This window comes from Mobula birostris, chromosome 2, assembly GCF_030028105.1.
Source record: "Mobula birostris isolate sMobBir1 chromosome 2, sMobBir1.hap1, whole genome shotgun sequence".
Lineage (NCBI taxonomy): Eukaryota > Metazoa > Chordata > Chondrichthyes > Myliobatiformes > Myliobatidae > Mobula > Mobula birostris.
Window position 1 is genome coordinate 25,695,110 of NC_092371.1, and position 23,911 is coordinate 25,719,020.

The window sequence follows — 23,911 nt, forward strand, 5'->3', positions numbered from 1 at the left end:
TGCCATCAGAGACCTAAGCACCAACATCTCAGTGCCATCCAATTGCCATGTTCTTCCTATCAACTTTCTCTGCTTCTCTTCAGAGGGTCTTCTTCTGTGAAAATATTGTTTGGGGTTGCAGATCTCCAGGTCCTACCTGAAGCCCACAGAGATTTAAAATCTAACATATCTCCTAGATTCCACTTAAAGCAACTTAACAGAAAATCCATGGACCCTTTAGAAAGAATTCCCTTTGAACCATTTTGTTTTTAAAACTATAGGAGAAAGAGGAAAAGGTCACTGGTCAAGAATCTTCTGATTGCATAATGGAGTGCCTTTGCTACATCCAAGTTGTGTAGCATGGTGGGACACCACAACCATGGCCCATGTTGATCAACCAGTGTAAATGGTGTGGAGCCAGGCACTTGGAGGTAGAAAGTCACGTTATTCCCTGTCATCAACCATCTTACAATGGTTTAGCCACTAGCCTCATACCAAGAATGGAGTGAGGTAGTGTGAACCAGCAGAACGTTTTGTACACCACTGCCATGAAATTCAACTGAATCATGCTTTTTATCCAACAAAATACAATTAAAATTCTATTGATTTTCTGGACTGAGTTTCCAGTTTGTTTCATATCAATTAAAAAATGAGCTAGAAACATTCCAAAATGTCACCTTTGTGATGCTGATGTGATTTCACATCAGGTCTCATGTGACAATGTTACTTTCCTTGCTATGATTCTATGAAGCAGCACAGGGGAGGCTAGGACTAGTTGTCTTAGGAGTGTCAGTCGCTGGGCAGACCATGAAAATGTTGTCTTCCCAGCACATTTCCTCACTTTGCTAATGATCTCCCATCATATTCCCCTGGTCTGCCAAACAACAAGCCCCTCTCACCAATCTGCTGGCAGCTCCAGTGAAAAGAGTGAGCAGCACTTCCCATATCACCCCTCCAGGAGGTTGGGTTCATCCTGATCCCAATCCCACCACACAAATTCTGATCTCATCCAGGACCCTCCTAACACCAGTTGCTAACCTTCCCAGTTTCTGCCTTGCCAATGTCACTGACCTTCCTCAACACAGTCCACTGAACCCTCCCTCAACAGGAAGCACCAATCTACCCCATTCCTGGCAACAGCAGGCTGATAAACAGCCAACTCATCAATAACAAATACTGATCAGTGCCCATCTGTCTCCACACCTCGCTCATCCCCCCTCGTCCCCGATCATCACCTGCCTCAATCTCTACAAATATACTGCTGATATTGACTAAATTCCCCCAGCACCAGATGCTTGTCTCCCCTGATCCTTGACAACACTAAGTACTGAACTTCCCCGATCTCTCCCAACACCAAACAATGATCTCCTCTGATCTCCCTCAATACCCGACCTCAATCCTCCCCAAAACCAAACGCCAATCTTGCCTTGATCCCCTTCAACACTGGCTGCTCATCTATCCCATTGCCCCTTTCCCCTAAAATGCCATTCTGTTTTCCTGCTCCCAATCCACCCTCCCCACCAAAGCTAGGTCTGATTATTTTCCTCATCCCCCATTCTCATTGACAGTGGTCCAAGAGGTCTGTGGTCACCAGGTTCAGCATTGGGATGGGCGATGGCTGCCACATTTTCAAGTTCAGCATGTCTGTCGGCTCTCTGTAGGAGGCCAATGCCCATCCCAGACACACACACCAATGGGTGCTCTGGATCTTCCTGACAAGTACCTCTAGGTATCCTAATATTTAATTAGAGGATAATTCTGCTAATTTGGTACTGGATGTTGGTAAGCAGCATGATAGTTCTGATACAGTGGAGAATTCCTCCCGTCATGCACTCCATGCAGGGAATCTCACGTCTGACTTCTAAGTCTGGTGAAACAAACTATTATCTACTCACGCAGATCATACTCCGTGATCGTACAAGCCATTCCAAACGTCTGCACCACCCAGCAGTTCCCCTCAAGCAAGCTTTTCAAGTAGACACAGGAGCCAATCTGTCAGGGGTCAATCACAGCACGAGTTAATTTGCCATCAAATTTGTTGCAGCGGGTTTGACCGCCTCTGTAATGTTTCCTTATTTCCCTCTCCCATTTAAAAAACATTGTCAGCAAAGTGAGACCAAAGGCTGGAGCGAGTGCACGTTCTGCTGGTGAACAATGACTGGGGGATGCCATGCGTCAGCAAAAGCACCTGCTTAAATATGTTCCTCCTTTAAGAAAATGTACTTTTGGAAGTGCATTCACTTAAATGTCTGTATGCATTAACAGTTAAATACAGATTCTTGGCTAAGCATGCTCCGCTGATTAACCACGCTCACACATTGTTAAATGTGCTGAATAAAAGGAATACAGGACACAGATCCCCAGTCTGTGTGGCAAACAGAATTCTGGGGGGGGGGGGGTGGAAGCAACCTGGCAGATCGAAGTCAATGAGTTTAAACCAACGCTCCTTATATTCTCAAATTTTATTTCATGTCTGTAGATGAAAAGAAAGAGACAGGAAATTAAAATGTTCATTAAAGCCAAACAGGGTTATAGGAGTAACTGTATTTTATATATTATTTGTTAATTGAATTAATCCAATCAATAAAGATACCACAGGGCACCTTAGTTCCATGGAATGGCCGTGCTGTGTTCGGGACTATCGGGATAAGGGAATGGTTATCACTGAGGGCATAAGCTCTAGAAGCCTAACCTTGACATCACTACATTCTGCCTGTGAGACTGTGTGCTCTGAGAACAGCACATTTCCAGAGATGCTCACGAGGGTACAGGCAGAGAGGGAATGGGTGACCATTAAAGAGCAGGTCATTGACAAATCTCCCAGAGCATTTTGCTCCCTCACTAGTATTTAGTTCTGAATTCTGTGTTTGGGGGTGGGGAGAGACGAATTCTCTGAGGAGCAAAGACTACAGACGAGACCACAACACCATGTCAATTTGAAAGTGGCAGGGTGGAGGGTGGAGGGTGGAGGGAAGGAAGGATAGACCAAGCTGCAGTATTGAATTAAATTGACTTTATTACTTACATCCTTCATATACATGAAGAGTAAAAATCTTTGTTACATCTCCATCTAAGTGTGCAATGTGCAATTTATAGTAATTCTTAATAAATAGTATTTACAACAGGACGGTCAATATAACATAAAAATACAATTGTATCAGCATGAATGAATCAGTCTGATGGCCTGGTGGAAGAAGACATCCTGGAGCCTGTTGGTCCTGGCTTTTATGCTGCGGTACTGTTTCCTGGATGGTAGCAAGTGGAACAGTTTGTCATTGGGGTGACTCGGGTCCCCAGTGATCCTTCGGGCCCTTTTTACACACCTGTCTTTGTAAATATTCTGAATAGTGGGAAGTTCACATCTACAGATGTGCTGGGCTGTCTGCACCACTCTCTGCAGAGTCCTGCGATTGAGGGAAGTACACTTCCCATACCAGGCAAGTGATACAGCCAGTCAGGATGCTTTCAATTGTGTCCCTGTAGGAAGTTCTTAGGATTTGGGGGCCCATACCAAACTTCTTCAACGTCTGAGGTGAAAGAGGCGCTGTTGTGCTTTTTCACCACACAGCCGGTATGTACAGACCACGTGTGATCCTCGATGATGTGTATGCCCAAGAACTTAAAGCTGTTCACCCTCTCGACCCCAGATTTATTGATGGCAATAGGGGTCAGCCTGTCTCCATTCCTCCTGTAGTCCATAACCAGCTCCTTTGTTTTTGCAAAACTGACTGAGAGGTTGTTTTCTTGACACCACTGTGTCAAGGTGATGACTTTTTCTTTGTAGGCTGCCTCATTATTATTTGAGATTAGGCCAACAATGTAGTATCACCAGCAAACTTAATTAGCAGATTGGAGCTGTGGGAGGCTACACAGTCATAGGTATACAGAAAGTAAAGGAGAGGGCTTAGGATACAGCGCTGAGGGGCACCTGTGTTAAGGGTCAGAGGGGTTGAGGTGAGGGAGCCCACTCTTACTACCTGCTGGTGATCTGACAGGAAGTCCAGGATCCAGCTACGCAAGGCAGGGTGAAGGCAGAGGTCTCCAAGCTTCTTGTAATGAAAGATGATTTCCTCTAATGGAGGGAAGTGTATTTGGACTTGCTGTAGGTGTTTCAGATACAACTTTCGTAACAGTTGATGACTCAGAAGAGTGATGCATTAAACTGTGAAGAGAATAGTGATAGAGTGCTTGGAGATAGAGACAAGCTAGTGGATCGGTCGCAGATAGAGCTTGATGCTGAAAAATGAGGTGCATTACATTTTGGAAGGATGAATAAGGTGAGTCAACATGAAGCACAGAAATTAGAAGCAAGAATCAGTCAGTCAACTTATTGGGCCTGCTCCACTATCCAATTCAATCATGTCTGATTGTCCAGATTCAATCCCTTATTCACACTTTCTCCCCATATCCCTTGATTTGACTTCAGCTGCCTTCTGTGATAGGGAATTCAAGGTTCTCCACTCTCTGTGTGGATAAATTTCCCCTCATCTCTGTCCCAAATTACAATTCTTACATTATTAACAGTGACATCTAGTTTGAGACTTTTTTGGAACATCCTTCCTTCATCACATCTGTTCAGTCCCACCAGGATTTTATAAGTTTCACTGAAGTTCAGTTTTCTTCCAAACTCTAACAACTATAAGCCCAATTCCTCTTCCTATGTGGATCCCATCATACCATGAATTAGTCTGATGAATCTGTACTACTGTCACCCCATGATAATAACATTCTTTCTCAGATAAGGGGACCAAAACTGCACACAATACTTATGGTGCATTCCCACCCTGATCCTATAAAAATGCAACGAGACATCCCTGCAGTGGAAATACATCTGTAATCCTGAGGTTTTTATGAATTTATAACTTTTGTTAAATGTAATATGACAAAATCGTATCTGTGTGATCCCAGAGTGCTTTGTTGGTTTGCTGATGTGTGTGTTTTGTGGCAGGGAGTATTTTGACAGCAGAGAAAAACAGGACATTGGGGTGGTGAGATGGATGCAGATAAGTAAGGAATGCAGTTATGGGATGGAATGATTTCAAAGACATGAAATTGATGAATTACTGAAGTCTGTAAACATATAAAAATGATCTGCTTTGAGCTGTAAGATTGAAGCTACCTACTGACAACTTAACATATGGAGGTAGATTTCCCCTTGCAAGTAGTAAATATGATTATAATTTGATTCACTCTGAGTTTGTTGTAGTCTGTTGCTGTATATGAGAAGACCTAGGTGAACAGTACACGCACTACGCCTGTACTCAACCCTCTGGCTATGAAAGCCCACATACCATTTGTCTTCTTAATCATCTAAGACACCCAAAACTCATTGCATCCCCTTCTTTCTCATTCTATTGCCAATCAGATAATCTACCTTCCTGTCTTTATCACCAAAGTGGATAACCACACATTACTTTATCTACTATATATCTGCCAACTCACTCATCCTGTCCAAATCATTGGATCCTCCACAACTCTATCCAACGCAACATCCTTCCTCCACAAACTTGGAGATATTTCCATTTAATTCCTACATTTAACTCATTATTATCTATCATAAATAAGCTGGGTTCCAATTAACAGAATGACTACCACTTGGAAAATAATCTGTGTAGTACCACTCTTTGTTCAAAGTGTATCTATCATCAAAGTTTGTGTACTATATACTGTACAACCTTGAGACTCATCTTGTTGCAGGCAGACACAAAACAAAAAAGCACACTAGAACCCATTAAAAACCGCACACAACAAAGACTGTCAAACACCCAAAGTGTAAAAAAGAAAAAATCATGCAAAAGATAAAAATGTAAACAAATAACACGCAGAACATGAACCAGAGAGCCCCTGAAAGTGAATCCCGAGCCACGAAGCAAGCTCAGCACTGAGACAGGTAAACCTCAGAGTAGTGAGCTGAACACGATCCATCCTTTGCCCTCGGCCTTGATATCTTGACCTTTTTAACCTGGCTTGGCACTTAAACATGCCAAACATCAGTTCACTTTTCACTCTTGTGCCTGGGCCCCGCCGCTTCGATCTGGCCCCAAGTCCGCTTTAGCAGTGACTGCTGTGGCCATGCCTGCATGCTCAAAAAATCCAATCACAAGCAAGAGAAAATCTGCAGGTGCTAGAAATCCAAGCCACACACACACACACACACACACACACACAGAGAATGCTGGAGGAACTCAACAGGCCAGGCAGCATCTATGGGAAAGAGTAAACAGTCAATGTTTCAGGCCGAGACTATTCATCAGGAGCTGTCCTGATGAAAGGTCTCGGACCAAAACATCAGTTGTATTCTTTTTCATAGATGCCACCTATGAGGCCTGCTGAGTTCCTCCAGCGTTCTGTGTGTGCTTCTGTAAAATCCAGTTCGCTGAATCCTACAGGATATTGTAAAAATGCTAGGTTATACTGACAGTTCGAAAAAACAGTTTCAAAAGGGGAATTACAGACTGTGGATTACAGTGAATGTAGTCCAGAAAATGTGTAATTAATGGAATAGTTAGTAGTTTTGTCAGCTGCCTGTACCTGCAAATCGTCTCCGTGTCTCACCAGCTCCATCTTTTCGATACCTGTCTGCCAGTTGGACCTTGTCTAGATCAGTACATTACCCCCAAACCATTTGTTTTAGCTTTGCACACTGATCTCTTATTTCATTCTCCTTTACTGGAAATAACATTAAACTATCTCCAATCTTATCACAGGCCTTTTGAAAGTTCCAATACACCACATCTATCAGTCTCCCCCATCCACTTTACTATTGAAATCGTCACTAAATTCCAGTCAATTTGTCAGGCATTTGTCAAAGACAAAGAGGCCCAAACTTGTTCCTTTGCTGTATTGTTCTATGTTCCTTTAATTCAGTTCAGGACACTGGTCTTGGAATTAACTCCTTCACACTATATTTTGATGCATTTTATTATATGATGGTCACCCCTTTCTCCTGAAATACTGTAGTATTTACAACAAGATTGCTCATTACTTCCTTCTTATTACACAAAACCAGTGCAAGGATGCCCTTGGTTGGTGTAGGAAACCCCCTTCCACAGTATTGTAACTAGTTTGGTTAGCCCAACCGATTTGTTAACTTAGCCCGATTTCTAGGCTCAGCATGCAATTTAGCTTTTGTTTAACAGACATTGTTGGTCAGGTTGATTTAACAAATTTTCTTGCTTCGCCTAATGCTCCTGATTAATTATGCAGCCCAAGGCATGAAAGTGGCTTCCCGGTATATTAATGTTAGAGTAGTCAGGAGCCACTTCTCTCTCCCACACGATTGGAACCTGCTCCATATGTGAGAAATTGAGTCTCAGCTCTTGCTACAATTATCACAGATCTCACTACTTGTATCTCATGTTAAATCACTTCCTGAAGCAAAATTCACCCTGTTCATTAAATCTTCCCAGTGATTATCATCCCTCCTGCTGAATCTTATGTTTTTAACTCTCCCAAATCCAGCATGCTTCCAGAGCTATTCTACTTTAGATCTATAAACTGTACAAATCAAATATCCTTTCACTACTGTAAAACTCTGTTAACCCTGCAAATGTAGGACTTTACTGATGCTAGACTAGCAAATTTTCAGCATTAGAAGATGTATTTTGTTAATAGCAGTAGGTTTTCCAGAATAGTATTTTGTTAATGCTGAAATACACTCTTTATTACTTTCTTTGAAAAGATAGTACACAGTTAACCAGGAAGGTTCAAGTGAACATGGCCAAGAGAACTGGGATCTTGAGGCAGCGCAGGGTGAGGGGATGGATGGGCAGCGTTGAAACAGAGTCCCCAGCGAGTGGTAGGAGGGTGTGAGGAGCAGGCTCCAGTGAGTGGATGGGGAAATTGGTGAGCGAGTGAGGACCGTGGCAAAAATTACACGGTGAGACAGAGTCCAGCCATTGGAGAGTGGATTACTGGAGTTTGATTATAATACGGTGCCCAAAGCGCTCCCTCTAATCAAAGAAATATCTCGTAGAACATTGCCCTCGTATTTACCAAACCAAGAGCATGAGTGTGATGTGGCGGCTGTGCAGGGCCCTCCATTCTGTTTCGAGGCCTGTTGGTGTACTGGAAAAGCTTCAGATCGTTTCCCACTGTGTGCTTCACTGGGAAGCAGGAAAGCCCAAGCGTCACAGGGTCAAAGCAAAAGGTGGGGTGAAGAGGAATTGATTAAACTGGGGGTTGAAAGTCAGCCTCATCGCTGGGCTGGGGAATCTGATAGTGTGACATAAAGAAAAACTGCCGCACTGGGTCTGTTTTTAAGTAAGAAGTACCTGCTTGGGGTGGATTCCCAGGGCTGTACTCAAAGGCAGAAACAGAGACATACAGCAAATAAATTCATGGCCAGAGAGACTGCGGGGAGGGTGGTCTTTAGACCTCTGAGCCATTGGAAGTATTTCTGGGATGGATAGAGCCTGTGTGAATCAGGCAAGTTACATCTTAGCCCATATAACAATAATATCCTGGTGGTTGGGCAAGGTTTGCTGGAGCTGTTGGAGGGGGTTTAAACTAGCTTTACAGCAGGATGGAACACTTTGGGGTGTTCAGCAGGAGAGAATCAAGGTGGAAGTGAAAGGTAAAAAGGTAGTCATCCAAATCAATGGGAAGAGGAAAATGGCACTGAGGAAGATCAGCTACCCTCTTGATGAATGGTGGGGCAATCAAGACAAGTGTTCTCCTGCTCTGATTGCCTATGTTGTGGGTTGCAGAAGCAGACCTCACACTTGCTAAGGAGGCTTGCTCCTGCATAGCATGGAGAATGGAAGATGGCCCTCTGACCCACTGTGTCTGTGCAACCATTAACTAGCAATCTACACTAATCTATAGTACATTAATCTGGGGATTAATGCAGGTAGCGGTCTGGTATCATCCAAAGGCCATGCATAGGGTGAACAAAACATTCACAGGATAGGCTCTCAGCTGTGGTTTGCAAACCACCCATATTAGTGGAGGAACCAATCATGCAGTACAAGAATTCCATTTTCCCTTTTCCAACATTTTTCCCCACAGAAATCCTACCAAGCAGCAGAGTTGCACACAGAGCCAGCCAGTGGGATTTCAGGACCAGACTTAGACTTTTTGGACTGGGGGGTTGGCCATGCCAGTGAATGAGACCAGCAGAGTGAAGAGCACGTACAGAGAAGATGTTCTTTGTCACAATCACCAGGATAGTGTAGCCAATCAAGTAGTCCCAGTGGTCGACTATAACCCTGACAGGTTTCAGCAGCAGCTGTCCTCCGGAGAGCAGGAAGTAGAAACAGGCCACCAGGTAACCCATGCAGAAGATGTTGATCCTGCTTGTCCCAGTGATAAAGATGAGGCAGAGTACAAACCAGAACAGGTAGCTGAAGACCACCACTTTCAACATGTCTAAGTAACACCTGATGGAAAAACAATCCACGAGGTAATTACCATTAGTGCAGTAACTTCAGCAGGGAAACACTCACTTGACCAACTTTCACTTCCAGAAGCAATCATCAAAAATTCCAAAAGGTTAGCGTTGTTTGTCACATATGCACCGAAACATCAAAACATGCAGAGAGATGCATAGTTTGCTCCGATGACCAACAGTTTGAGGATACGCTGGGGACAGCCCGCACGTGTTACCAAGATTCCAGTGCCCAGAACTTACTAACCCATTCGTCTTTTGGAATGTGGGAGGAAACCCAAGCAGTCTCAGGGAGAACGTACATGCTCCTTAACGACAGTGGCAGGAACGGACTGTCCATACATGCCCTCCTCTACTGCCATGATGAGGTTAAACTCAGGTTGGAGAAGCAACACCTCATATACCGTCTAGGTAGTCTCCAGCCCCTTGGTATGAACATAGAGTTCTCCAACTTCCGGTAATTTCCTCCCCCTCCCTTCCCCTATCCCTATTCACTCTGCCCCTTCCCCCAGCTGCCTATCACCTCCCTCATGGTTCCGCCTCCTTCTACTACCCATTGTGTTTTCCCCTATTCCTTCTTCACCTTTCTTGCCTTTCACCTCCCTGCTTCCCCTCCACCACACCTTTATCTTTCTTCTTACTGGTTTTTCACCTGGCACCTACCAGCCTTCTCCTTCCCACCCTCCCCCTACCTTCTTTATAGGGCCTCTGCCCCTTCCCTCTTCAGTCCTGATGAAGGGTTCCGGCCCGAAACGTTGACTCATCGTGTCCACGGATGCTGCCCGACCTGCTGAGTTTCTCCAGCATGTTGTGAGTGTTGCTTTGACCCCAGCATCTGCAGAGTATTTTGTGTTTATTGATCCCTGATTGCTGGGGCAGTAGACCATTATGCTAGCCACTACACTACTGTGCCATTCAGTAGCTACAGAGTTGCATTCGATAAACTGTAAAAAAAAAAATCAGAATTGGGTGGGGGTGGAGTGGGTGGTGGAAATTATTTTCACAGCTTGTTTAAAAACGGTATACAATATTTTCTTTTCAGAGTGGGGACGAGACTAACAGTTTATGTATTTGTCAATGTGAATGAAGTTTCACATGTTATGGTGCCCGTTCAGACTGTAAAGACTCTGAAAGAAAATGCTGTATGACCAATTAACTTGTCCCCCAAACTCCCTCATCCCTGGAGTTCAACATTAATTTTTTTTTGGCCAGTTAGCTGTTTGACCATAACAGTCGTGTAACCCCTGCTGAAAGACACTCGTGAAAAACACACTTAATTTTCACTCACAATGACAGACACTGATATTTTAGTCATGTATATGAAGTTACAAGTTGTAAGGTTATGATCAGATTTCTATCAAACAACCAGGTAATAATCTCATTACTTAAAATGCAATGAATTGTTAATTTCATCTACAAATTATGTATCCAACAGCATTATTTGCCTGAAATTATTTTTAAATCTCGAAACAGTCTGGACTTTGGTCCCACTATTATCTATTTCTGAATTTTAATATATTCACTGCCTTTTCAATCCACTGCTGTGATACGGTCAATTCCGGTTGATTTGGGCACATCAGGATCAGTACGTTTTGGCCCAGTTAAGCAGCCGCCCAATCAGGCGAAGTTTTATGGAAATAGTTAAAAGACAAGCTACCATTTAGCTGATTAACAAATTATGTACTTAAATGAAATACAGAAAAAATTAGAACACTACCAATATTACTATAGTACTATAAAACTATTAGATTGCAATGGTTATTGACGGAGGAACATGTTGGTGTGTTCTTTTGATTGACTGTATAAACAGAGTCAGTGCAGACACCCAGTGCAGATAATGAACTGCCTCCATTGCCTTCCTGCTCGAAAGTGTCGTAATTCAACTAGAAGCTCCCTGGCATCCTATTGGTCACTTACTCAGCTTCAGTTGTGTCATCCTCATCACTTTCCTCATCTTCATATTCCCTGCCTTGGTGTTTTCATACAATACTTTTGAGCAACTGCATCACCCAAATATTCATTTTCAATGTAACATTCAAGATAATTGTTGGCACCTCCAATCTCTTCATTGTTCCTAAATTGTTAAGTTAGTGTTAAGTTAGCATCTGCAGAATTCCTCGTGTTTAAGTTAGTGAAATTGTTTCATTTTCACTCCCAACTGTTTCTGACATCTCCAAGCCTAAATGTTTGAAACCACTGTGAACAAAACGGCTCTGAATTATTACAAACTATCATAGACAAACTGTACTGCCTGTAAAAGGTTAACGCTTGCACTCACTTCCTTGGCTGTGGAAGATGTCAGTAGATTTTCTTCAATTGCTTTGAGAATGTGGTTCACCAACTTTCTGCGATGGAAGGTCTTTAAATTTTTTTATGATTCGCATATCCCGTATCTCATGCCTGTGCTGGTGGTGTAGTGGCATCCGTACCCAGACTTCAGAACAAGTCGTCCCAGGTTAAAATCTGGCTGGCTCCTTGCACACTTTCCAGCCGTGCTGAGTTGAGTGTCGAGCTAGCAACTTGGCCTCATAAACACACCCAAGCGCTAAAGAAATGGCAGGGTTGCTGCCCAATGTGCCAAACAAGGCGCCGGAAGGATCCTTTACCTTTACCCATATCCATTAGGTGCACCAACGATGTTGTATTGGCAGGCAGAATTTCCATCTGGATAGTTCTCAAACATTCTACATTAGGGTGTACTGCACAACTGTCAACAAGCAGAATTTTGCTTGATTTCCACAGCAGGTCCATATGCCAAGTCATTAGCCATTTCTGAAAAATTTCCGAAGTCATCCATGCATTACTAACATAGTACTCGATTGGTAAACTATTCATTGGCAGCCTTTTAAAGCATCGAGGTTTAATGCTTTTCCCAATAACCAATACTTTTTTTTAATCAGTTCCTGAAATATTTGAACAAGGCAACACAGTTATGCCATCCATTGCTTTCTTTGAAGCTGATAGTGTGTGTTTGTAGCAAAGGGAACCGTCTGCCATGGCACGATGAAAAAGGCCTGTTTCTTCGGCAGTGTAGATATCATCTGCACAAAATTTTGGAAACAAGTCGAGGAGTTTTGTAGATTTCCATGTTTCTGCACTTACAGCATCAGCACTACCTTTCCTGCTGGTCGCTTCTTGAATTCAATGTGGAATTTACATTTCCATCGAGACAACCAACCATCTGTTCATGACCCAGCTTCTTAGCCAGCTCCTCTGATTGTTTTAAAAACATTGATCATTGATCCATTGTCAGTTCCAGTTACAATGGAAAGCCACTGAGCGAGGGCCACCTCAGCATCTGGATACTTACATTCACACTTCTGTTTTTGGGATATTCCCCGTTGTCCCTCGTGTAATGCCCATTCTTCTCAGTTTATTTTGCTGACGTATCAAGCGTGTAATTGTAAATTTCGGCACTCTAGGTATCTCTGCCAGCTGACGATGAGTGGGTTTAGGCAGATGGCTTTCAATTTACTCCAGGGAGGTAACTTTTTTGGTCAGTGTCAAATCTTTTCATGGCATCTTGGAAAGGGTCTCAATTTTTTTTGTTTTAAAAGTCAAAAATAAACAAACAAAATTATCAAAAAATCATTTTCTTTACTTTTCAAAGTCAATTTTAAGCCTAATCCTCTGACGGCCCTATTCGGTATTGCTGCAGGACAAGATATCAAGTTGAAGACATCTGATTTACATATTTTGGCCTTTAGCTCTCTTATAGCTAGGAGGGTGCTTTTGTTTAAATGGAAGTATGTTTCTCCTCCTACTCATGCTCAATGGTTATGCGACGTTATGTCATGCTTAGATTTAGAGAAGATTCATTGTTCAATTTCTGAATCTCGTCAAGCCCTCCAAACATTGCGGGGACCCTTTCTGAATTATTTTCAAAACTTGCAAAACCCTCAATTCGTTGTTTAAATTTAGATGTTGGCTATTATTAATTTTTATTATGCGAGAAGGTATTTTACCTTTTTTTTCTCTTTAATAAACAGCTTTGGTCTTGGTAGGGGTTAGACTCTTTTTTTGTAATAAATTAGTATAATTCAATATAACTGACTAATCTACATGAATATGGGGTAATGAGATTGTTATTATGAATAGATATAATGTAATTGGTAGTTGTTTTGTTTTACCTTTATTTATATTTTCTTGTACTCTGTATTCTTCTATGTAGAAACTACTAAAAATATTGAAAGAGACAAAAAAATCACTGCTTTTTGAATCAGCATCCGTCGGCCCCTAGGCGGTGGGGTGGAGTTCTGTCTCTACCAAAGGAAGTGTAAGGCGCTCCTTCCCACCGCTAGCCTGCAGGTCACCCTTGGGTAAGGTGTAGCATCTCCTTAGCCCCTCTTCCTCCCCCGCCCCCCATCCTCGATCAGGGTCACATAAGTCATAGGAGCAGGTGGAGCATATCACAGGTCTTGCTTCTGCAACCACTGATGCCAGGCAGACAATCAGACAATCTCAGAAGAGTACTGATAACGGCTGGGGTCACCTGTCTTGTAAGGACGTAGCCCAGAAGAAGGCAATGGGAAGCCACTTCTGTAGGAAAATTTGCAAAGAACAATCGTGCTTATGGGACCATGGTTGTCCACATTATACGACATGGCACATAATGATAATGACGATGGTCCATCGACCCACATGGATAACATAAGCACACGCCACTAACACAACTGTTCACTCTTAGCCAGGTCAACAACAGGAATTCTGCAGATGCTGGAAATTCAAGCAGCACACATCAAAGTTGCTGGTGAATGCAGCAGGCCAGGCAGCATCTCTAGGAAGAGGTACAGTCGACGTTTCAGGCCGAGACCCTTTGTCAGGACTAAGGGTCTCGGCCTGAAACGTCGACTGCACCTCTTCCTAGAGATGCTGCCTGGCCTGCTGCGTTCACCAGCAACTTTGATGTGTGTTACTCTTAGCCAGGTGTAGTGTCTGATGGTCACACAAGTACACATTACTGACCGTCTTCTGTCCCAATTAAGTAGCATAGTATCCCAAATAAATGAAAGGAATCCTGGCTATTTTCTCAATTTGTTTTTGTTCTTTAACAATTGTTTTTGTTCTTTAAGAGTTGGAGGCAGAGTTAAGATGGCACTAAACGGGGACTCCTTTGCTTGCAACTTTGGAAACAGCTCTATTTCCATCTCTATTTTTCCCTTTCAGGGTTCTTTTGAAGACCCTATATATTAGGTTACATGCAGACTTCAGTTCTTTGCAGAAATGGGACTCGTTCTCGGGATTCCATGACTGGCCACTATTCGACATGCCAAGGGTTTGGCCTGAGAGTCTTGATTGTGTTTGGAAGCCTAAGATCTCGGAGCTCTGGAGACAGGTGGATTGACGGTTGGTGTCATGGCAGGAGACTCGTGTGTTGTTGGGGAGGCCGGAAAATCTTTCGCTATGGGCCCGAAGACCTGAGATCTTTGCAATCTTCGGGCACAGAGCTTGGAAAAAGTGACGAAATTGTCTTTTTAACATTGTAAACCAGCAGGTTGTTGTTATGACTCCCACTCGCTGTGAAAATAGGGAACACTTCCCTCTCCCTTATTAGGGAGAGAGAGAACCTGTGGGTTGTCAAATGCCGGATGAATTGCAGTAGTCTTTGGGGTAATTGCAAGGTGCGTGACTTTGCTATTGCCTAGCTCATGCTTGTGCTTAGTAGCAGGTGTGCTATTTTTTTGCTAGGGGCGGGGATATCAGTGCCTTGCTGCCGTTACACGTGGGGGCGGAAGCTGGGATGACCTTGGGGTTCTCACGTTTAACTGTTGATCATCCTTTGGGGCACTTCCCTGTTTTCGTGGATGTTTTTCGAAGGAAAAGCATTTCAGGATGTATATAGTATACATTTCTCTGACATTTAAGTTGAACCTTTGAAATAAGCCATGCCCCAATTAACTGATGGCCCAATTAACCAAAATCTACTGTATACACTTCTTAAATTGGCAACAATGTTTACTTTCATTTTTTTTTTAAAAGACTTGCACCAGTTCTCTCTCCATTTTTTTTAGCCACTACTTACATTTACTAAAAAGTCTAGATGGAATTAGCACTTTAAAGTAAGAAATCACTACTGGCATTCACTTATTTCTCATTAGAGATACTGTAGATGAACTTCTTTCCATGGTCATCTGTTCTGATTATTTTGCAATTACAAACTGGGAAGGATACTGTATTCCAAAGTTCTTTAGTATCTGTAGAACTTTAGTATCTGTTGAGACTTCCTTCTTGCATACTTCCTGTTAGGACTTTTACCTTATTTACATGTGGTAAAAAATGGGTGTACAGATAAAGTCACAAGTTCTGGAAGTCGCAGTTGTTTCTTTGTCAATGTGAATTAAGTTTCAGATGCTATGGTGCCTATTCAGTCTCTTAAAGAATATGCTAAATGACTGATTAATTTAGCCCCCTAACTTCTCATTCATATATTTGTATTTTTTGGCCAGTTAACTGGTTGACCATAAACCGCAATCACCTTTTAAGAGTTTTCAGATGAAGCTATTGAAAGAAAAGGTAGCACATTGCATAATTTTTGATGGCCCAATATGCTTTTCTTCCTGCCCGTGACACAAAAAGATGCCATTCTGTCCATCAAGTCCATGTCAGCTTTCAGAGGAGCAATCCCATCAATTCCATTCCCCACTCCTTATATCTCTGCAGCCTTGCAACTCACCCTCTCTCTCTCCTTATTGTTCTTCCACCTCCAGACAACCCAATTGTGTGACTTGTGTCCATCTGAAAATGAGGGATCTGCACATAAGGCCCTCTCAAACTTTGGTTTGTCAACCAGCATCCAAAGTCAGGGAAACAAAACACTGAGATCACTGGTATCTGAAATAATAGTGACCGGGTTTTTCAGGAGTGGCATACCTGCAGTGTAGGAAGTTGGCAACGGGAATATACTGACTGACGGTGGCTGTATCCAGACTGCGGCCGATCTCTGTGTTCTCCCCGGCCAAAAGCCGCACTGCTCCTTTGTTCTCATCCTCAAACACCTGCCACTGGTTGGACGCGTACAACAGCAACATGAAGTCATCTGAGAGCAAATCAGGTAAAAAAAATCATTCTTTACTCTACTTATAAAGGAAACAATAGAGTTTTAACAATAATTACACAGGATACAGAGCAATGGCCACCACTACAGCAAAAGATCATTCAGCCCAGGAGTCTCCGGTGGTCTACATTGTGGAATTGATTCAGTCTCTTTCCTCCCCTCCTCCAAAGCTCTGCTCAAAGTCCTGAAAATTATTTTCCCTTAAAGGTGTGGATGACGCTATTTTTCCACCTGGACATATGGTGAGCTCGAGATTATTCGGAAATTGCTTTTATACTCCCCTGATGTGCTAAAGCAATGTAACATGATACACTAATGCTGTTGGAAGAGACTGCAATGTGATCATTCACCAGGCTGATAACATTCCCTGACCTCAAAAGACCTGGCATTAGCAATGTATTTGAAGGGTCACTGGTTAATCTATTCTGTATCTTACAATATTTAATATGAATTCACTTTAGTTTGTTATTTACATGCAATTCATCTGTAGATTTTATCCTTACCTTTATAACTTATCGTATGTTATATGTGTTAAGTACTTTACACCCTGGTTCATAGAAACGTTGTCTTGTTTCTATATACATTATATGGTCATGTACTCTAATACATGTATATAGTTAAATGACAATAAACTTGACTTGATTTGACTATATTACACAGGATGCCACTAGATGGCATTGCATTACTCACCTACATCCTGTTATAACTGCTAAAGAATGTTCCATTTTCAATATTCATACCATTATGTAAGTTAGCGGCATAAATGAGCTACTTTACTCTCAAATTTATCCCCTTCTTCTTCTCTAAATCCCCCCAGTGATCTGGCCTGCACAACTCTCTGGAAAGAGAATTTCAGGGATTAACCATTCCATACACCTCAGTTTTAAACAACCTCTTTCTAAGTCCTGTGTGACTATGGTCTCATTCTAGATTCTCCTACTTGTGCTGGCCTCCCCCCACCCCCAAGTAAACAGAGATATTTCTCCTATTATTCCAAATAGAAACCTGGCTTTCAATCACACTTATATAGCCCTCTCACGGAGGCTCATAACAAACTAGGCTCATTAGCTAACTCTGGCTAACAGTCACGTGACTTAGCATTGCATGGGTAACAGTGAGAAGGCCATTTTCAATAAGCCATGCACGTCTAGGGTCAGTATGATTTGGGTTCAACCAAACAGGAAAGTTGGAATGTTCCGCTGAGGGAACAAACATTGTGGTGAATGGTCTATCAATACTGCCCCCTGCAAAGTTACCATTCCCCAGGAAGCAACAGACCTTACACCAGAATAAAGTTAATAAAGGCATCCGTTAGTCTTGCAAGACCATGGATCTGCACCTGGAAAGTCTTCACTTTCCAGGGTGCAGTCCTGGGCAAGGTTGTATGGAAGACCAGCAGTTGCCCATGCTGTAAGTCTCCCCTCTCCATGACACCAATGTTGTCCAAGGGAAGGGCATTAGGACCCATACAGCTTGGCACCAGTGTCGTCGCAGAGCAATGTGTGATTAAGTGCTTTGCTCAAGGACACAACATGGTCCCTCGGCTGGGGCTCGAACTCATGACCTTCAGGTCGCTAGTCCAATGCCTTAACCACTTGACCACTGCACCGGAATAAAATTACGGTAGAAGTATATTTACAGATATTTCAACTTTAACAGTTAATAGAAAAAGAAAAGGAAAAAGGTCCATTACAGTTAACCCAGTCTAAATGTGCACATAAACATTGGAGCTCGTTTCTGAAGTAGTTGGTTGTATCACTTTAATCACTCATGCCACTGAACCCACGTCACCAGGCACAGTTTAAACTTCCCTTGAAGACTGTTATAAACTAATTGGCCAACTCAGGAGTATTTGCACTTCCTCCATTCCACCATTCAACCACACAAAGCACTCCTAGCACCAGGGTCTCCCTTTTGAGCAGGAGTCTGTGAGTGTCTTCCCTTGAGCTCTTCTCCGCTCCTCCTTCCTCTTCCAACCCCTGCCTGCAAAGACCCAAAACTAACCAACTGTCTGATCCCGCCCAGCTCTCTCGAATGTTCCATGGCATCCCCCTGGACAGAATGTTACCAAGACAAACCTGATTGGGTGACAGAACATTCCTAAACCAAGCAAATGGCTCCTTGTCGTAGCAGAAACCAAAATACTAGTCTATGAAGCTTAGTTAACAGAACAGACTGTGTTCTGCAGAAAGGCTGCTGAAATAAAGTGCCTAACAGCATAGCAGTTGCAATCCTATAAAACATGTTCTTAACCAGGGCACTTACCTACAGTTGTAAACTGGAATCTTAGCTCTGATCAGACTTTTAATCTATCATATCTAGGATATGAAGGTGTAAAGATAAATACATTCTCTCACTGGAATTTCAATACCTTATATGCTGGATACTCACAGACAAGGAACATAGGATTGGGTCTCCTTATGAAGTCTGGCAGATACAGCCACTTAATCAGATTGGAACTCAGTCCAAGGCTGGATCTCCAAGGATAATCTGTAAAGAATACCATACATGAAGGAAGGACTCTCTCCTGCTTCCTGATGCAAACAAGCTATTCTTCATTGTGAGACTACACTGGGAGTAATTCCCACTCCACCTTTTGCTTCTGTTATTGGTATTTGTGTTTGAATGATGGGACAACAGGGAGTATTTAGGGATTGTAGCCAGCTGCACCCAGGTGAAGCATTGCTCCAGGGAGGGCGGACAAGCCTGTTGGAAGCTGTGAAGCACAGAAATGGGGCAGGTTGGTAGGGACATAGAGAGCAATTATTGACAGGAATCAGGTCACTTGTGAAATAATTCAACTTGTTTAGCTGCATTTTGAGTTTTGGCTATATTTGCACATACAACAGTTTATGGTGGACCTTATCAAGAGTTAATGCAAGCATAGGAACCATGTCAAAGTCACATGCATAGGTGGATATTCAGGGTGAAACATCTTGACGTTTCCAAGTCTCTGTATCCAATAACAAGAGGAGATACCATAGTCCCCACTGTACATTGATAACAACCACCGTTGAGGGTGGAGTTTGCCACTTCCCCTCAGGTTAATTGTTGGTTGGTGGGTTAACTGGCCACTTAAACGAGTCCCTGTGTGTAACTGAGTGGGAGAATCCATGGAGGTGAAGGGGAGGCTAATGGGAGTGGAGGGGGAGTAAAATGGGTCTGTGTAAGATTTGTGCAGAACTGGATGGTTGATAGGCAACACAGGTTGGTAGGCTATCTCTTGGAGTCTTATTCTGTAACACCCAAGGAGCAGTTTACGGACCATATGTTGACATCACCAGAATGCACAGTGGCACGAGTTACCTCAAGGTTAATCTCTCCCTAAACGTCTATCTAAACGCTTTGTTGCTTTATGTTACTCAGTTGGTTTGAGGAGGCACCTTTGCAGAAAGAGGGAGGGATCCCGAGACACAGCAGATACTGGAATGAAATGATGCAGGCGATGAAACAACAATACTTGGGCCATATCTCAGCAATGGCCTTCCTGCGACGCCGCTGGACAATGGCGGTCAGGCATAAGGCATGAATTGCAGAGTACAAGTCCATTCGCTGCCCAACCAAGTTGATGGCCATCATGAAACAGACCTGGAAAACAAACAAAATGATGCCTGTCATACTCCAGTTTTCACCCTGTCGTTTGGCTTAGCACTGACCTGTGCTCATCTCATTGATGCAGATTTTCCAGAGCTCTTCAAGAAGCTTGGGTCCAAGCCACTGTTATTATCACATTTCACCTCCTGTGGTCAGCAAAGGTTCCACTGGACCTCCAGTTCCAGGGCATGCACCAATTCACATTTACTTTGGACCTCAAAGGTTTTCATGTCATGTGAATTATGTAACTAGACCACAATGTTCCCATGCTTTCCACTTACTTGCCTCACACTGCTCTATACAGATTTTAGAGCGGTACAGTACAAAAACAGGCCCTTCAGCCCACCACAGCCATGCCGACCTTTCCCACCTACATGAATCTCATCTGCCTCATTTGGTCCTATGAAGCTGCCTATACAAGCACCAGTCTCAACAGTTTCTATATTCAATATCTACCAATCTCTACATGGTCCTTCACAACACTTCCTAAACCTGTGCATCAATTCCCATACAACTTCAACTGTAGCACCAGCACTCTCTGAACCTTCTCTAAGTTATCTCACCATAATCCACATTATTACATTTGTGCAGTCTATTCCATTACTCCTGTATTTAGCCAATTCCAAAACACTTGTAATTATCTATTCCATAATATGCTCATCTCACATTATCCTACCTGCCCAACCAGTCCGAACATAAACCATTAATTTGCCAGAGCTGTGTCTGCAGTAACCTGGTTCTAGCTTTATGAACTAAACCTGTTAGCAACATAATACCCTGTACCAAAGAAAAAGTAGTGGACACAGCTCAGCACACCACAAAACTAGCTTCCTCTTTATAGACCCTGCCTATACTTCCCAATGTCTCAGTAAAGCAGCCAACATAATCAAAGACCCCACCCACCATAGACAAACTCTCTTCTCCCCTCTCACATCGGGCAAAAGATACAAAAGTCTGAAGGCACATATCACCAGGCTCAAGGATAACTTCTATCCCACTGTTATCAGACACTTGAACAGACCTCTAGTATGATAAGATTGGCCCTTGGCCTCGCAATCTACCACGCTCTGATCTTGCACATTATTGTTTACCTGCACTGCACTTTTTTGGTAGCATTTACACTTCAATCTGCATTGTTATTGGTTTAGCTTATTCTGTCTCAATGCACTGTGTAGTGATCTGATCTGCATGAACAGTCTGTAAGACAAGCTTTTCAGTGAATCTTGGTACATACGACAATATTAAACCAATACCAATATTGTTCTTTATGGATGGCATGCAAAGCAAAGTTTTTCACTGTACATGTAACAATAAAAAACTGATTTACTCATTTGCAATTAAATGCTTTGATTTATGCTTAATTAACAGTCACAATACACTCCCAAACTCAGCTTCCTGACTTTAATGTTTAACCAACAAACATGCAACAAGGGTTAGTCTGAATGTGCGTAAGATGAATTCAGCAGTAAAGCAGCTTTGACTGATCAAACATTTTAGCACAGCTAAACGGGTTTGCTAAAGGTGTTGGTGACTGGCTAGCTGTGCCCACAGTAGTTCCCCAGGCCAGATGTGTTGTGTGGTTTCTGAAAATGGGCAGAAAAGAAAGATGATCACACAATCAGATCACTTCTATTGGGTAGAGATTGGCTCAAAGAACCAAAATGGGATTGGAAGAATGTAATTGGTGTAAGCAACCACATCGACTATAGATAAGCTGACAATGAAATATGCTGATACGTTCAAGATTTGTCCAATGGAAACAGAAAGTCCCCATCTGAATGGATCTAGAGATGGATGATGTACCCAGTTCTAGGATTAACTTTGCAAATTTGGCAACATTGGGAACTGGTTTCACTCTTTTCTTTAAAAGGGACAAGCAGCATAGTAAATGTAAATTAGTGGGCTGTTAATGTATTCATTCATGTGTCGGTATTAATATATGTGCAGGCACAGTAAATAATGGTGAATAAACCAAACAACTTCTACACATTATACCATTGGGAATGAGAAAGCAAGGGCTGTAAGGGACAGAGGAAATCAAGAGTTATAGAATCTCAAACAAGAGAAAATCTGCAGATGCTGGAAATCCGAGCAAAAGACAGAAAATGCTGGAGGAGCTCAGCAGGCCAGGCAGCATCTATGGAAAAAAAGACATTTAACATTTCGGACTGAAACTCATCGGCAGGACTGAAGAAAAAAAGCTGGAGTAGGTGGGGGACGGGGAGAGAGAAACAGAAGGCGAGGGCTGGCTGGTGGCGCAACGACATCGGCATCGGACCCGGGAGTGGAGGTTCCCGGTTTCGAAACTAGTCGGGTCCACTCCCGAGTACGCTTTCCATCCGTGCCGGGTTGAGAGTCAAGATCACAACTCGATCTCGTAAAAATAAATGGGAAAAAAATACTGCGAAAATGTCTGTGTGAGGAGTGGTGCACCACACAGTCTCTCTCTCTCGCTCCGCGCCTTGTAAAAGCCATGAAAAAGACATCATCACGGACGCACACGTGGACACGCAGATGCACACGCACAGACGCACACGTATGCACACGCAGACGCAACGCACAGACTCGCACATACAGAGGCACACGCCAAAAAAAGAAACAGCAGGTGATAGGTGAAACCTGGAGGGAAGGGATGAAGTAAAGAGCTGGGAAGTTGATTGGTGAAAGAGACAGAATGCTATGGAAGAAAAAAAAAGGGTAGGGGGGGAGGGGAGGCACCAGGGGAGGCTATAAGAAGCAAGGAGGTGTGAGGGGAGGAAAACGGGATGGGAAATGGTGAAGGATATGGGGGGGGGCATTACTGGAAACTGGAGAAATCGACATTCAAGCCATCAGGTTGGAAACTACCCAAATGGAATATAAGGTGCTGTTCCTCCAATCTAAATGTGGCCTCATCACTACAGTGGAGGACACCGTGGATGGACATATCGGAATGGGAATAGGAAGTGGAATTAAAATTGGTGGCCACTGGGAGATCTCGCTTGTTCTGGCGGATGGAGTGTAGATGTTCGGCGAAGTGGTCTCCCAATCTACATTGGGCCTCACCGATATACAGGAGGCCATAATGGGAGCACTGGACACAGTAAATGACCCCAACAGACTCACAGGTGAAGTGTCACCTCACCTGGAAGGGCTGTTTGGGGCACTGAACAGTAGTGAGGGAGGACGTGTAGGGGCAGGTGTAGCACTTGTTCCTCTTGCAAGAATAAGTGCCAGGAGGGAGATCAGTGGGGAGGGACGAATGGATAAGGGAGTCGCGTAGGGAGTGATCCCTGCGGAAAGCAGAAAGTGGGGGGGAGGGAAAGATGTGTTTCATGGTGGGATTCTGTTGGCGGTGGCAGAAGTTATGGAGAATTATGTACTGGAACCTCAACAGTCTCTGTCTACAGCTTCTACCAAATGATCATATTTCCACTATTCATGCCAGGGGTGTGTACTGGTAAGGCTGTCATCTCCAGTCCAAGCTGTTGTAAGTCACTAAGAGACATCCTTGAACTCTTAGCAATGGCTTGAGACACCTGACTGCCTACCCAGTCAAACCCAACCATGTTGTGCAGAACTGGAAGTCCACATGAGAAAGTGTGGAGAGCTTTCTTCCCTAAAGGTCCTGAATTAGTTTCCTCAATAATCTGACAGACTCATGCTCACCTTTACTGAAACAACCTTTATATTTTGTTTCTAAGAACAGGATTTGGATTTTCACACACAAACTTTGGATGGTTCAGTAGTCCCAGTGGTCTGGTCACCGACTTTAGAGTCCATTCCCTTGAAGCTCACTGAGACCCCACTTCTGTGCACCCTTTCAGCTCACGGGGACCCTGTTTCCTGCAATCTCTTGAAATTCTCTGGGTTAACTGGAAAGTTTATTACACCACTGTGAAACATCTAAAAAAAGT

At 43.2% G+C, this 23,911-nt stretch overlaps 1 protein-coding gene across 1 annotated transcript in view; it reads right to left on the reverse strand.

The window, feature by feature from the left end:
* LOC140210488 (piezo-type mechanosensitive ion channel component 2-like) overlaps positions 1 to 23,911 on the reverse strand; it is a 201,261-nt gene that overhangs the window by 104,252 nt on the left and 73,098 nt on the right. Inside the window, exons 19-23 of the mRNA XM_072279479.1 lie at positions 19,805 to 20,009; positions 18,813 to 18,911; positions 16,238 to 16,403; positions 9,116 to 9,359; positions 1,875 to 1,971 (exon numbers count right to left, since the gene is read on the reverse strand). Of these exons, the coding sequence (XP_072135580.1) occupies positions 1,875 to 1,971; positions 9,116 to 9,359; positions 16,238 to 16,403; positions 18,813 to 18,911; positions 19,805 to 20,009 (811 nt within the window). The remainder of the gene's footprint in view (positions 1 to 1,874; positions 1,972 to 9,115; positions 9,360 to 16,237; positions 16,404 to 18,812; positions 18,912 to 19,804; positions 20,010 to 23,911) is intronic.